The 16,762-nt window shown below is 45.3% G+C and overlaps 1 protein-coding gene across 5 annotated transcripts in view; it reads right to left on the bottom strand.

Moving 5' to 3' along the window:
• ITFG2 (integrin alpha FG-GAP repeat containing 2) overlaps positions 1–10,255 on the bottom strand; it is a 31,555-nt gene extending 21,300 nt beyond the window's left edge. For 3 of the 5 annotated variants that reach the window (XM_061564275.1, XM_061564280.1, XM_061564278.1), the window contains exons 1-7: positions 9,842–10,255; positions 7,987–8,082; positions 6,892–6,933; positions 6,179–6,356; positions 4,488–4,630; positions 3,233–3,378; positions 1,402–1,499 (exon numbers count right to left, since the gene is read on the bottom strand). In XM_061564275.1, the coding sequence (XP_061420259.1) occupies positions 1,402–1,499; positions 3,233–3,378; positions 4,488–4,630; positions 6,179–6,356; positions 6,892–6,933; positions 7,987–8,082; positions 9,842–9,937 (799 nt within the window). In that variant the 5' untranslated portion in view covers positions 9,938–10,255. The remainder of the gene's footprint in view (positions 1–1,401; positions 1,500–3,232; positions 3,379–4,487; positions 4,631–6,178; positions 6,357–6,891; positions 6,934–7,986; positions 8,083–9,841) is intronic. The other 2 variants (XM_061564277.1, XM_061564279.1) reach the window with 1 other exon arrangement.
• Between the last annotated feature and the right edge of the window lie 6,507 nt (positions 10,256–16,762).

The raw sequence follows: 16,762 nt of genomic DNA, 5'->3' as shown, positions 1-16,762 counted from the left end.
GGGGGCGGGGGGGGGGCCATCCCAAAGTGAGGTTGAGGATTTCCGGCAATCACTTCACCACACGCTCTCTTGCCTAAATGGCCAACCCAGAGTTTTTGTGAAACCACACAAGCTGATGAATGCACTCAACATCATCACAGTAAGGTGCACTACTGCCCTCTGATGGACACGCCACATTTAAGAGTTTCCCACACCCTGCAATCATCTGCGGCGTGCTGCGGCCAGCCCTTTAACAGCCCTACACTCATGGGATTAGACAGCGAGTGTCGTTTGCTGTTTATATAGGCACTTAGAGGTCACAAAGTGGTTCTAATGTGATACAATATGGGTTTGTATAGCGACTAAAATGCAATCATTTTTTCTATAGAAGCGCAACAAAATAGCGGTGCATTGCTTCAGCGTTATGTATACCAGTGTGTACTCAGATAAGAAAGCACTCCTAGCATTTACTGTTTATAACGTTTTATTGTATTTCAAGCTTAGTGGCTGTGTTCTTTCTAGGTATGTTAGGATTCACTGCCCCACTTGTGATTTTATGAAATGCCACGATTAAAAGGTCACCATCTGATAGTCGTTTAATTTGTCCGTCTCATTTGGCATTCTCATTTTTCCCGGTCCTGTTTGTAGAGTTTTAAAATTTCAAAACACTTTGCAAATCCACTGATGGATGAAGGCCTCCTCATACCGTGTCCATCATCAAGAATTATTTGCGCATATTTCACCACGCCGGTCAGTGCAGACGAGTGAAGGGGGCCGGGAATTGAACAGGTTTTTTTGGGTTCACAGTACATTGCGCTGCTAACCCCTGTGCCACCACTCCCGCTATTATTATATGAATTGTAAATAATCAACTTTTCCGCGCATGATAAAATGCTAATTTCGTGAGTGAATCAATACATTTTAACTGAATAATCGTTACACGCCTAATAATTTATATGAATAGAGCTTAACTCTGGGCATGCTACTAAAGGTTGGCTTCTGTAGTCCACAAGCAAACCAAGCCATTTGTATGAAGCCCAGGCATCAGTAATGTCCGAGTATGGATTCAACTCTGATAGGTCATGACTAAGGCTACGTACGATTCTATCTTGGAGGTCGTAGTGGCCACAGAAATCGTGCGTTCGAACAAAGGTTTAAAGTAAATCTTGGGAATGGCTGGCGGAACACATGGGGTTCGGAACTTCCTTTACTTCCATTAAAAACAACGGTACTCTGGGTGGCGGTGGAAGGGGCACAGAGTCCCACCTTATGCCGCAACCTAGTTTTTCCCCATACCTTGGCCACGAATTTGATGAATAACTTTTTCCAAAAATCGGTACAATTCGTCACGATCCACACGCTCGCGACAGAACAACAAATTGGGCAAACTTGTTTCACAGCAGCCACCTGTCACGCCGTTACCTTGCCTGATGTTCGCGATGAGGTGCGTCGAGACGTTCTTGTTCTGGATTCGTGCGGAGGTCTGATGGGGAATCACATCGCGCATCTGGGCTTCACTGCTGATGGGAAAATAATGAGACAAAATTGCATTACACGCACACAAATGCACTGCAGTTTATCATTACGCCTCCATTAGCCTAACAGGTACGGCTATGCAATCGCTGCCTCATTCACCTCCATCTGCCAGTCTGAATGCACTGGGACTTGGCAAGTGGATTATTACTGTGGACAAATGTAATTTAAAAGTGAGCTTGACTGGTAGTGAACTGGCTCAGTCTTCTATGTAACATTAGTATTAATAATAATGCAGTTGTTTTACACAGTAAAATAATCACCAAGTCTCAAGACTCTTTTCCAAAGGAGGGTCCTGCCTTTTGGTGTTTAGTCAATTCTATTAGTGAGTGTTTGGCGTATTTGTGGGAAGCTGAAGTATCCAGGAAAATGCACACATACAAAGGGTGAACACTTGAAGCCCCCACAGGTTCAATAATCCATTGGTGTACTGCCATCTCCTGTCCATTCAATCAAATAACAGCCAAAGTATACAACTTCTGGCATTTTTAGGTAGCCTGCCATTAAAGTACTAAACAGGCTAAACCCTGCTTAGATTCCAAGATCTCACGAGGTTGGGTGCATTCAGGGTGATACGGTGGAAGGCATAAAAGAAAAATCCAATGTCAGGTTTGATATCTCAGCACCTGTAAGAACCTGGGTTCAAACCATAATTTGGTTGTGCGTGGTTAAGTACTAGACATGTGCATGTACAGCCCTTTTGTGAATCCATTGCTGGAAGTAACTTACTCATCTGCCTCTAATTGAAAAAAGAGCTTCATAACTTATCGGATTCCTCCAGCTTCAACAAAGGTCATTCATTCTGACAGTAATAAAGGCTTTTGTTGCAAGGCCCTCTTCGACTGACAATGTATCCCCATTAAAGGCATGTAACAATGCATCAATTTCAATCTATTATTAAACTACATTCAATGTATTAGGCCCACATTGAATCCAACGTTTCCAAGAATAAATTGTATACAATATAAGCAAATTATATACGAATATAATCTGGGGTGAATGGATTTGGGAAACAATGACAATACGGACAGTAATATAACACCCATAGATTCTTTCATCGAACCGTGACCCTCATCAACACATTTCAGAGGGGAGGTTGATAAGATTTAACAACGCAAGAAGATGTGCAGTGCATGCACAAAAACTCTCATACGAGCTTACAACAACTGAATGTGTATACCTTTCTCCCTTGAAAACCACCAACACTAAGAGTTAAAGAAATTATTTTTGCATGCCTTTAAAACGCAAAGGGTGTGCTTTGCTTCATAGCTTGACATGAGGCTGCATTGACTGTAGAGGGCTCCAGAACAGAGACTGCTTCAATGTTTATCTCTTTGCTAATAACGCACAAGAGGATATCAACGGTTTCAACATCAAAAAATCTCCCTGCGAGTGGAGCTATCAAAACGTTGGTGCAGTTCCCGCCGGTAGTAGACGAGCAGTCTGCACATCAAATGCCAAGTAGGTGCGGAGCAAGGCTCCGTGCCAATCGAAAAACAGGCAAAAGAGGTCGCCTTTAAACGTCTCTTAATGTGCAGCGGGGGTGGCATTCCAGACGGAGGGGGCTGCGACAGATAAACGACGCCTGGCAGTGAATATTCTAGTCCTTGATATAGAGGGGAGGAAGTGAGCCGCGCTCACAATGAAACACGAGATGAATTTAATCAAGCGAGCGAGCGCAAGTTTGCGAGCGCCGCTGCTCAAGAGCAGGCGACCGCACCTGACGGAGCTGGCCTCGGACTCCCAGTCGGAGTTGGGGTGGTCTGGCTCCCAATTGCACAGCAGAGTGGCGTAACCGCAGCCCGGCTGGGACACCATGAGCTCGGGGCTGCCGTCCACACGCGGGTTGGTCGAGAGGCTGTCCACCTGCGAGCGAGTCACCCGTCACGCACAAAGCGTTGACGTTGTCACGTTTCTCTTTAGTCTCTTTTGCAATGTTTCGTTGTTCAGTTGTCTTATTAGCGTCGTGTTACAAGACGACGGAATGTCCACATGGAATCCAGCAGCTAGAAGTGCTCCATCCCATGTGAGAGAATGGCCTGTGAAAGGTGATTTCACAGAACTGCTTTCAAGATCCCCTCAAATGATATTTATGCACACTAGGGGTGCCGCATTTTCCAACTGCTCTATAGTTATTAATCATAAAGCAGTCAAAGCCAACATTCTTAGAAATGAAAAACCAAAAGTAATTACATTTATTTTGCAGTCTTTGGTGACCAAGCCACTTACCCTGGTCACCAGTGACTGCAGAGAAAAACAAAACACCACTTGGGAGTGTTTAAGCAGCACGCACAGCTACGTACTTCCAACCGCAGAACATAACAGGCATCCCAGCGTTCTTTACATGTCAAGATGACATCACTATCTTTACACATTTTGTACCCAACCTTGTGAAAGTCGTTAGATTTTTGGGTCGTGTCTCCATTACATACATGCTGATGACCCTTTGCTTCAGAAAAATATTTCCTTCCAAAACGAGCAACCATGATTTTTAGCAGCACTGTATCATGGTTGGCATGGGCCATGGTGCGCAGAAAGAATCGGGAGCCCCCTGTCCAATATGCCCCTCTTTATAACCCAAGTGCCAGGGTCCCATCGCGCTCAGATGGAGTTGTGCAACCTATATATTTTTTTATTTTACCAGGTAACGCCCCACTGAGCTATACAGCTTTTTTCAGAAGCAACCTGGCTATCACAAATGATAGCTCAACGAAGTGACGAATCATGTGGTGATGTGTATCAGCCAAATACTCTAAACGCATGTTTCTAAATGTGGAGGAAAAAAACCCGAGGACCCAAAGAAAAATCCACGCAAATACCAATATATAGATGTCAGGGTGTAGGATAAAACCCCCAACTTCCTGTATACCAGGCGAGGTAGCTAACATCTTGCCATACTCGTTAGCTACACCACTGTTTTCAAGCCATCATCACCGCCTCTCGCGGTGATGTCGAGGTTGCAGCGAATGAAATACCTGTCCCTCTAGAAGCCACTTCTTCAGCTGAACGAAATGCCCCACAGGATTCTCAGGGCAGTCCCCGGCGCCGGCCTCCCAGCGGAGGGCGCGCACCACGCGGTCCGTGTAGCCCACGACCAGCTCACAGCGCCCGTCGCCGTCTGCGGGACGAGCACGCAGCCCAGCCACACGCGACGGCGGCAGCGCTCGTGAACAAAGCTTTAAACATTTCCCGTGACGCCGCATTGCCAACGGTGCACAAGCAAATAATAACGAACACTCACAACACATTCGTAAAAACCCCCTCTCCTCCGAAGAGGAAACATTCTGGATTTTTTCCCTTATATTTTTACGCAAAGAGTGGTGGGAGTCTGGAAGAGATTGATACAAACATGTTGAAAGTTGATGCACTGGGCCTTTTCTATAAGTGGCTTGATGCTGTACCAGAATATACCGGCTACGAACACTCAAACGAGATAGATGGACCACATTTCCACCCTCTCATTTGTAATCGTTCTTATGTTCTTTCTAATGTTCTTATAATAGGCAATATTTTGGGCAATAGCCCTTCCTCCTTGGTTAACAGGCATGTAATAATGCATCGATATTGAAGCTTTCACTCAAGATACATGCATCACACCATTCGAATGAGAACTGATCACCTACGACTCATCCAAATTGCATGCAAATGATATGTCACAGTTGGTAAGGCCACGTGCGTGGCAGAGACTAACACTGGAGTGGCAGCCAAAAGAAGGAATAAGTCCAAAAGTACATCCACCATGGCGCTAGACAGACTCATTCAATTTGTAACACAGGTTATAGATAGATTGTGGCATCGCAAGACAATGAGATTGCTATGGCTTGGGGAGGCCTTCATCCAACAGTGCATATATCTTGGCTCATGATGATGAATAATGCTTTAAGTTACATTTAGTTTAATCGAACTATACAGACGTGACAAAACTAATTATAAAAAAAAGTTTGACTCCTGAAATTAATCAAAACCCAACATGTGATAATTAGGAAAATTGTTGAGAGGCAGAGGGATGAGTCATTACATAGCTATTACTTTACATCCTACGGTCAAATTCTACGGAGGATGGCATGAATGTGATTTGGCAAGTGTATTCAGGAGCGCATAAATAAGTTAACCATTTAGCACATTAGGCAAGCAGTGTTCCCACAAGGACTGGTTCTGCTGGGTGTCAGCACACCCTTGTGGCCCACGGGATAGATGCTATTCTATACTCTTTGGTTCTTTCGGTAAAGTCACGTAGGTATAAAATAAAATAAATCAAAACGTTTCGGGCGCAACACAATCGTCCGTCATCAGGTGGGAAATCAAATCAAGATTAAATTATATTCTGTAGAGTACGCCGACTTTTCGGCATAAAATGCAAAACTGCTTTTGAATTATTAAATTACATCAAGCAAGCGTGTATATTTTAAACCGTAACATATGTTTCGCTGCGTTTTTTCCCCATCCCTGCTTTTTAATGTCATCTTTTGTACCGCACTGCCAGAACATTCTGATCTGCCACACCAATAAATCAATAACAGTTGCTTTACACGGCAATTTGTAGACAGCGTGCGGCAGAAGGCATGCTTCTGCCGGTTCTTGTTTGCCAAGTTACCAGCATGGCTCAGCGTTCGTATATTTCTTCCAAGAGAGGCTCGATAAAAAAAGAACTAAAAAAAGAACTAACCGATGTCGCTGATAAGCAGGACTTTGGTGTTGGCGGGGATGTGCTGTTGCAGAGTTGGCCTGATTGTGGTGGGCTGCGGCGTCTCTTCTGCAGCAGGGGCATCTTGTGCCGGGTTTGATAGCCACGGCAGAAAGAACACGTGGCACAGGCCCTCGCCACTCACCGACACCACGAAGTTCTGCATGGTCAGGGGTCAGATAGGACATCAGTGACGACTACCATCATGACAGGTTATTCATCATTTAATAAATATGATGCAAACATTGTGTATTATGTGGCGCTTTCCAACATGCTTAATTCAGAAGTATTTCAATCGCACTTTGGAAGGCAGCTGTCAAGGCAAACAAAACAAAAATTTCTACCGGTTTGGGTCAGAAAATTTGGCGCGATGTTTTGATCAATTTAGACATTTTTCATTTAGGTATAACTTCTCAGTAGCAACACAACTTTATAGGAAAGTATTTCTCATATTGGCTCATTTGGATGAGTTAAAGTATGCCCCCACCCTCCACCATCCTTTACAGAGCTATTGCATAATGCTTTCAACCATCACTGTAAATCATTTTTTAAAAAGTTCCAACGCATAAAAGGTGACACTAAAATAGATTGCTGAATAAGAAGTATCCCATATTCTCCTACACATTTAGTTTTACACGTTTCAATATTCCTGTGGCTAGTGTTGTGCAATTAAATATAATGTAGCTGTGTATTACCTTTCCCTGGTTAAAGACGTCTCCGATACCAACACAAGTAATCTGAAATTGAGAAAATAAATAATGGCAATTATTTTTTGAACTTCAACCTATATTGCAATTTCCACATGAGTAAAAACAAATACAGATAGTCCCCGAGTTACGATGGTCCGACTTACGATATTTCGATCTTACGATGGCGATACGACAAAATTGTAAAATATTTTACATTTCGCGCGGCAGGCAAACGCAGCAGCGTACGAGGTACGATACTGTACGTTGGGATGCTGCCGGGATGTACGCATCTCACGCCTTGTGTGATGCAGATAGGATTGTTTCCTGAAAAAACTTTCCATTCAATTGCAGTTCATATAGGTAGGCTCAGAATTGACCTTGTTTTTTTACTTTACATTTTATTGTGCAATACAGTATTGTAATTCATAAATACATACAGTATATAGTTTATACAGTACGGTACTGTACATTTCTCTGATTTGCTAAATTATCACCATTCTTTAAGAATCTTGGGTAGGCTGGGCCATCTTCGACTTACGATATTTTTGACTTATGATGGGGTCGTCGTAACGCATCTCCATCGTTAGTAGAAGACTACCTGTAATTAGTAGAGTTGAGCCATCGCTCCCCTAGAACATTCCCCAAGATGAGAAATGTCCCAATATTTGTGAAACCTATATCCCTTGAAAATGTGAAAAAGGCTTTAGTGTCAGTGGACTATTACCATGAAATTTACTGTACACCACGTTAAATAACCTACGAATTACATGCTAAATGCCATTAACATTGGCTGTTGACATTTGGGCTACGTCCATTTAAAACCTTTATAAACGGTTTGCCTTTAGAAGCTAACCCCCTCTTCCTGATGGCAAACGCTTGTGTTGCGATCGAAACGTCCTAGTTTTTTGTTATTTTCTTTGAACCTATAGACGATACTTTACCGAAAGACCCAAACAATATGAACTACATCTGGCTGAATGTTCATGTGGGCCTTGCCACACGTTTTCAAGTTTCAAGTTCATGTTGTTATAGCCACGTGATAACTCAAAGAGGCCCTGGTTTGGTCCATTTGCAAGAGTGATATGGGTTAGATGTCCTTACCATGCCCAGGGAGCTGCTGCTCAGGCAAGGGCTTCTGCCGTCGCCTTTGTACACAGAAAGGCGGCCGCTCGTGTCTCCGACCACCAACTCATTAAGCTGCAAAACACAGAGGGAGCCACCAGCATCAGCTTAAAACTCTACGGGCGTGCGTAGCTTGAGAAGCTAATTGCATCGAGGGAGTTCTTAGGGGAGGTCAAGTAATCGGTAGCCTGTGCATGTTAAGTAGTGAGAGTTGTGTGTTATGTAATTATATAGTTGTGGCCTTGGTCGTTGCTCGCTAACAGCACATGTCAAATTCAATAATTTGCAAGGCTAAATAGAGTGTCTTATATAACTACTCGATCCGAGTTATAACTGCTCTGATACCTGCATTATCTTTGTGCTGTTCACCTTTTAGCGATCTCTGCTCTGACACTGGTGTGACGAGGTCATAACGAAGGCTGTCTCTGGTGTCGGATAATCAGTTTCAAAGGCAATGCATATGTTATCAGAAAATGTGTGTTTGCACGTTTTTACATAAGTATGTGTGGTTCATTCAGATTTAATCTCTTGCAAAAAGGTGCCTGAATATCTTAACACCTCTTTTATGGCCAGAAAGGGTACGACCGATTTTCATTTTTCATCATTTTTGATACTGCCAAAAAAGGTCCCGTAGATAAATGGAGTGTCTTTGTTAATTCGTCAAACACAGCTGACGGTGCCATTTTTTTTGTTTGATGCATTTTTTAAAGGTTTAAGACAACATCGTGCCGAATGCGCCCCATCGCCACGTCAGATCTCGGAACATATGCAGGGATAAGCCTGGTTAGTGGTTGGGTTATTATGTTTACCAACCATGCACAGACTGGGTGCCACAGTCAATTTTATTTTTGCTTAGGGGCCGTTCATAAATGACGTCACGCGATTTTGGACGATATTTGACCCCCCCCTCGTCACACGGCGTCATAAAAAGTCAGACCCCCCTCAAATATGACGTCACAAAGTTCTGCCCCCCCCCCCTCAAAAAACACATGCTTCAAATCGCTTTAAACGATTGATTGACGTGCGTATTTAATGTGGCGCTGCACTCTGATGTTGTTGGAGAAAATTAATTAAGTAGAACGTGTTGTCTATATTAATTTAAAGTTGCGCATTTTGATGTGACGTCACATTTCTCACCCCCCCCCCCTCGTCACACATCGTCACAAATGTCTGACCCCCCCCTCCTAGGTGCGTGACGTCATTTATGGACGGCCCCTTACACACCTGTGGCACATTTTTGGCATAAATCTGCCACTCAAGGCGACACCGCATTCATACTCAAACATACAAATAGAAAACGTTATATGAGAAGATAAAATCTATATATACTATCTATGGTTGTTTAATATATATACAACTTGTTGGGTTGAGGGCCGTAGTGATGGGACAGCCAATTCCATTGTTGGACTGTACTTCTACGCTGCCAAGGCAATGCCCGCTGCACTCGCTGCCTTCACCAACCCGCATAGTGACCAGCTTGATTAGACCATACTTCAAATCTAGATAGATTATGGTCAATTACCCCTTGTCACTGACAACATTAGTGTCGGCCAGACATACACAACATTCAGTGTGTGGCGATCATACATCACTGTGTGTGCGTCCCATCCTGCTTTAAGATGGTTTTACTGCCCCGCACCTCCGATTGGTTACGTACGGTGCGAAAGAAGTTCACCATACAGTATATGCATTCCTATTAGGTAGTATTCGCGTGTTAAATTAAGGGTAATTTGACAGCATGCATCTCACCGCAACACGATTACCCTAATTATGACAATCGTGTCCACCGTGCACAGCACTACCACGGCTCCCTCAGGCAGCGGTAAAACTCTACCCCATCGTTGTCGGCGTCTCCCAGGCACATGGCGTGCGGGAACAGGTTCCCGGAGAACTCCAGCGCGACCCGCTCCACAAACGACACCGTCCGCATGTCCGCGGCCCGAGTGAAAGACCCTCGGTTGATGTACGGGGCCCTGCGCCGGGGGAGACCACGGCCTCGCCTAGAAGCGCTGCCGGAAAACAGGCGCCCAATCCCCGCCGCCCACGACGCCGAGGGCGCCCTGGGGTGGTCGAGACGCCGAGCGCGTCGGTCAAAAAAACGCAATCTTATTCACTGTTGCACAAAGGCACGCGCTTGGTACACGCTCGACGCTTAACGCTCTGGCTTGTGAATTGTTAACGTGGGAGGATATTTGTGGGTAATTCAGTGTAAAAGTTGTGTTTACTGTCGAGACACCACGTGGGTGTGTACCCCGTGACGAGGGTGACGTCATCACCCCCCCCCCCCGCGCTCTCTGCCCCGGTCAACCTCCTCTATGGCCATCCATGGAAGCCTTCAATCCAGCAGTGGATGACCATGGCTTAACGATGGTGATGCAAAATCAATGCGGAATTAAAGCCCCTTTCATAAGTGCGTACAGCAGACAACTTTATGCAGAATCAAAAATATAAGGGTTGGCCAGGAGATTTGCAGTGGAAATGGATTATTGAATCAATCTGTGCGGTGTTTTGAGTCTTACCTCTTTACCCTTTCTCTATTTGCACTCCAATAAAACAATTATTCTTCGCTGTTGCTGTAGCTTGCTCACCTCCCCTATTGGATATCTGTGAAAAAGAGCTTAATAGTTCATCGGATCCCTCATGCAGTCTTCATAAACATTCTGATACAAATACAGGACCAACCTTTCAAAAGAGCATTGAGACGCGGTGTATTGGCTAATTAGGGGGAATTAAAAGTACATTAAAATAATCTTCGGAAATGGAGAAAAATTACACATTTAAATGAGGTGCACGTTGTAAATTTAGAGACATTTTAAACAATTGCAATCTTTCACATTGTCCAAAAAGTAAATGCCACAGCTCATTAAAACTCAGTGGTAATGAATAGTTTTAAGATAAAACGGATGGCAAATTGTTTCATGTATGAGAAACATTGTGATTGGAATACAAATTACCAAATGTGTTTATTTTAGGAGCACGAAGAGAATATTCAGGCATGTCATAAATTTGCCTGAGGTGTTAGTAAAAATGTTTTAAGGCTGTACGCTTTACCGGAAGATTTTATTTGTAAATGCCTTAAAGACAAACATCACCATCATCTGTGCAGTTCGATCCACTGCTGAACTCACGGCCTCTCGAAGCCGTCGCCACCTCTCGTCCAGCGAGAAAAGCGGTTGGATGAGAGGACGTGCACGCTGGAGATGGAGCGATGAAAGCAGCCTTTGTGCATGAGCTACACGGATTGTAGACAATCACAGGGCAATGCCCGTGCCTGTCTATTGCCAGTGGTAAGTATACAGTCTGATACTGGTAGGAACCTCCTGGTTACACCAGCCCACAGGGGATTATTGTGTCCGTCCGTCCGTCGTGAATCCAAAAGTGGGGGAGGTGGGGCTGGGTGGAGAGGAGAGGGTGGGGTGGGGCTGAGTGGGGAAAATGAGGAGGGGCTGGGTGGGGAGGGGAGGGTGGGGCTGGGTGGGGAGGGGCTGGTCACCCCGTGGTGCCCTTATAAAACTCAACTTTAACCTACTCACGCCGGCTTGTGGCCGCCCTCACAGTCGGCCATATTTGCGGAATACACCACGCCGCCGTTGACCCTGGCCATTGACCGAGCAACCCAACGTTCCTACCAGCTCCCTCCGCAGGAATGTGTTTATAGCGATCACAGTCATGCACCTCACAGTTCAACATTGTTTTTGTAAACACACACACATAACCACAAGGGCAGTTGGGTCCAGACTATTTCGGGCTGTTTAATTGTCTGGCTGATTAATTTATTACGCAGTGCTCATCTCGATTCGCAGCCTAGAGACAGCGGTGGAATTTACACATTCCCATGGCAGACCCCAGTCAATTAATGTAAATCACTATTGACAAAGCAGAAAGTGGCACTTTTTTAACTACCGCGCAGGTTGAACTTAACATGTCAGAATTATAATCTTTATTTAGACCTATCCCAACTTTAACCTGATGCCAGTCCCAAGGAATGTCTGACCCTGTTTCACTTGGGATGCTGAAACGCCAAATTTCATTAAAATCTAATTCAAAAGGTCTCCCAGTTTTCATTTGATTTCCATATAGTCCATGGACCAAAGCAAAACTAATGATACCACTCGAGTCTCCAGCAGCGATAGAGCGGCGAGATCAGCTCATGTGCGAGTGCTAGATCGTTGTCTGCATCGTGGGACCACGAGAGTTGGTGATGGCTTGGGGAGGCCCTCATCCAGCAGTGGATCGATCGTGGCTGTTGCTGATTATGACGAGGAGGCACAACTTTCGTGGTTACATGTACGGCCCATTTGTCGACCCCCACGTGCCGGCGTTAATTTAATGACATTTCACCACGGTACCAAATGATTGACGTGACAATTACGTCACCAAAAGACCCAAAGAATATAAATAAAGTGCATGTTGTGTTAGCACAACTTACTTTCAAATGTGATCACATAGCTCACTTTAATTCATAATAAAGGATTTTGAGTCATATCGCGTAAGTATTTAAATGTGCCGTAACCCTCCATCACCAGACACAGCCAGTAAGGTTTGTCACGTAAACAAAACGTGCCAATTAATGACTACTTCAGCCCACCGGTGTGGTGGAGAGTAAAACTACAACACTTACAATACCGGGGGATTGGTAGCAAACCACTAATATATTGTCCAACTTCGTTGCGACTGAGCAGTGATGCATCATATTTTATTTTGGTTTATAGAATACTGTAATAAAAACACTAGATTCGTTAATGACACCGTCGGAAGCGGTCAAGTATATGACAGGCGTCGTTTGGGGCATTGTGCCTTCATAGCATGTGTTATTACCAGAAATGTCGGCGATAATGTTTTTATTTCCTTTTAAGGCTACAGCATTTTGACAAATTCCCCAGAGCACCTGTGCACCACTGCCAACGCAGAATCGTCAAATACATTGCTGAATATTTTAATCCAGAGTGGTCGAGGAATCCCTATCCCTGTTGTGTTAGCAGAGCTCCGCTCAATGCACAGAGGGGATGGAGAGGACAGCGACTTCCCCGGCCAGCCCTTGAATCTCGCGAGGAGGCCACCTCAATGCGGGGAAGAGTTGTGGGGACGAGAGAGAGCGCTGTGGGACCGTCGTGAGGGCTCGTGGCGACCAATGGAGGCCGTGACGATGAATCATCATCGCACCGCTGGCTCACGAGGTCACAACTTGCAGATGATAATCAGTTCATAACTTTTCTTAACAACAACATAATAATAGGGGGTTTTCTCCTTTTTTTCTGGCAACAAAACTGAAACCTTTTTACAAGGATTAATGTCTGCATTAACCATAATACTTGCAGTCAAAATGCAAACAAAAAACACACTATGATAATATATGCATTGTCCTTGAAACTGATTGGTCCACACCAAGGGACGGCTTTCTTTTGAGCCTCGACCCAATTGGTGCTCGACCAGAGGACGCCAAAAGGCGTACAGCTCAAAGACAATGCACTATCAAAGTAATGAGGGCTCGGGGTGAGCATCTACATCATTAGACCTCCTTTGCCAAAGGAGGTCTAATGATGTAAACAACAACAACAGCAGATAAACAGACAATATATCTCCTCCACATACTTGCACCACCACCCTCCCCAAGCGGTGTTTTTTCAGCCATGATTCAACAATCGTATTTCTTGTCTTGTTTTTGTATCTAGTCTCTGCGTCCCCCCCCCCTACCTTCACCCTAACCGTAACACGGGCATATTATTTGCACGTAAATTGAATAAAATAGCAAGTAACTTCAATGCACTTAAGTTGACGAATGCATCGCGAGTGTAACGATTTCAATCGTTGAATAAATTTACCATTACGCGTCGAGTACATATCACACGTGGGTTTATCACTTTGGAATGCACAGCCTGTTATTAATCGGGAGCAGCAGCAGTAGCCCACACCTGTGGATTACGGAGTTACCGTGGTCTGCATTGCACTTCCCTCCACTGCCCTCCTATCTCACGCTGCCACTAGACAATGCCACCGGCGGAGGCAATTACCATCATCGTCATCAGCCATGATCAATCCACTGCTGGATGAATGCCTCCCCAAGCCTTTGTTGCATGTATGATCCTAGATTGAAGTTTTCGTGACTGCAAGGATCCATACTCTAAGGTCACGTAGGTTAAAAAAGAAAACAAATAAATTGAAACACGACGTTTCGGAAGCAACACAAGCTTCCGTCTTCAGATGGAACCGTCACCTGAAGACGGAAGCTCGTGTTGCCTCCGAAACGACGTGATTTAATTTATTTCTTTTTTAACTTTACGTGACTTTACCGAAAAAAACAAAGAGTATGTATGATCCTGTTTTACCAATTTCCCGGCGATCTTACACGGGAGATCCGTGGCGGTGCGCGAGCACGGCAGCAGTCACATCAACGAAACAAAAATATAAAAATTGCAGAGAAACGGGGAGAGCAGGGGGTCCTTAAGGAATATACCACAACCAACAAATGAGGTTGTTTAACAGCCGTAGAGTAATTCACCTGGCACTTCGCGCACAAACTATATTTCAACACTGATATCACCCCCTCCCATCCCCCGGTCATCTTACCAGAGGCAATAATCCCTGCCTCAATGTCTCCCCTTCTGCCGTCCGCTTAAGCGGCAGCAGCAGCAGCGTGCGGTCCTCTCGTCGCCACGATACTCGGCCCCGCGGGAGCGACTCGGCAGAGGCGGCCGCTCAAGCGGGCATCGCACATTTGTCGCCGCTAATTGCCTCGCTCGGCGTGCATTTCTCTGTGGCAGATGTTTAAAAGCAAAAAAAGCCACAGCCTCGCGAAGGACGCGGTAACCGGTCTAAAAATACCAATTTGTTGTCGCATTAACGCTCGTGCGAAGTGCTCTAATAACCCCGTCGCCTATCGTGCGGGCTTGAGGTTCACACCTCGGCAGTGATGCACGCGTCATCTGGTTGTGGATCGGTGACGTTATCCGGGATGGTTACGCCGCTGCTGCACGTGGCTGCCTCCAGTGCAGCGCTGTGGGGGCAGCAGCGAGGGTTGGGTGGATCGCCATGCACACACACACATGCTGTTGTTGTTGTTGTGAACTCCCTCGTGGTCGTCGAGGTGCCGTACCCCGGCTCGCCAGGAGAAGGCGGTGCAGCAAGTGGACTCATCGCCATCTGTCTCCATCTGTACGAGGATCGAGCATTGCCCCCTCGCGCAAAGCGTGGGGGTTCTCCGGGTGCTCCGGTTTCCTCCTCCCCACGTGTTGTATAATGAACGCAACTCATCATTAATTTGCGGAACACTTCTTCAAATTAAAAACTCCGTGTGGCAGGATGCTCCTGAAAAAGAGTCCTAAGTCTTTATATAATATATAAATAATAATAAAAATAGTATTATTAAGCATGAGTATATTAATCATAGGCTGAAAATTTTGTTATCAATAATTATCGACGTATAATTAATATTAATACATTATAAATATGTATATGTTTGCAGCTGGCTCAACCCGACCGTGCGGTTCCTCCCCACAAGTACAGTCCAGCGTGGCTCAACACTCCAGGCCAGGGTTTTAGTTTTCTTCTCAAAGTGTGGCCCATGCATCCCGTACACAGTCTCTATGTCCATGTTAACTTAAAGATGCTAATTAACAAGAGGTTGTTGCTTAATTCGCATGACGTCAGCGACTTCTATCCTCGACAAATTATAATCGGGAGAAGCGATCGCAGACCGGCACGATGCAATTTGCACTTCATCAGTTTGAAATATCTATCAGTAATAATAATAATTTACATTCCTTTGTCAATCTATTGCTGGATAAAGGCCCCATCCACACATTTTAATCACGGAAGGTTGCTTGACCATACTTCACCATGCCGGTCAGTGTGGGTTGGTGAGGTTCAAGGGTGGCGTGGTGGAGTGAGGGCAGGACCGGTCCAGATCTCGCTCGCCGCTGGTGGCAGCTGCGGTCGGGAAATCAACGCGGGTCGCCGGGTTCACAGCGCAGGGCACTAGCCAACTGCTCCACGACGCCTCGACAATTTATAAGTGGAATAAAAGGGTAATCGTGCGGACGTGAAACCATTAAAAAGTGCCCAAAACTGGCGGGGTACGAACCGCTGCTTCAGACTGAGCCACAGATCATCCTGTGCAAGCGCCTCTTTCTTGTTGTTGTTGTTGTAAACGCATACCCAGTGTATTCATAGAGACGGCGTGAATAATTGATTACGGGAACGCCACGGTTATCTCATGAGCCCAACATTCAATATGTAAATCAAGATAAACTTTTTTTGTGCCGGATTCCTTGGCGCGATCAGCTCGAGTTTTCTGCCAAGCCTGCAGGCGATGGATGGCCAGACTCCGGTACGAATACGGTGTGTACAAGGTCCACGCGAAGAACGGTAATACACTAAAACTACAATACTAAACACATTTTTTCTTATTTTACCAGGTAAGGCCCACTGAGCTATGAAGCTTTTTTTTTATAAGCGACCTGACTATCACAAATGATAGCCCAATGAAGTGGCTTATCGTGTGAAAATGCATAACAGCCAAATACTCTAAACGTATGTTTCTAAATGTGGAAGGAAAAATAGGAGGACCCGGAGAAAAATCCACGCGACCATGGCATCAGGGTCTGGATCGAACCCACGGCCACCTGTATACCAGGCGAAGTAGTCAACATCTCACCACCGCGGCGCCCCGACGTGCCCAGTGCAGGCAACTGAGCCAGTTGCCCTGAGGAGGTGACTCGGTTGTGGCCCAGCAGTCAGGGCGCAGAGAGCCTGGGTT

This window comes from Lethenteron reissneri, chromosome 33, assembly GCF_015708825.2.
Source record: "Lethenteron reissneri isolate LAM-NWPU_2019-01 chromosome 33, ASM1570882v1, whole genome shotgun sequence".
NCBI classification, from domain to species: domain Eukaryota; kingdom Metazoa; phylum Chordata; class Hyperoartia; order Petromyzontiformes; family Petromyzontidae; genus Lethenteron; species Lethenteron reissneri.
The sequence above is the reverse complement of the archived record's forward strand: the minus strand, read 5'-3'. Positions and strand labels throughout refer to the sequence as shown.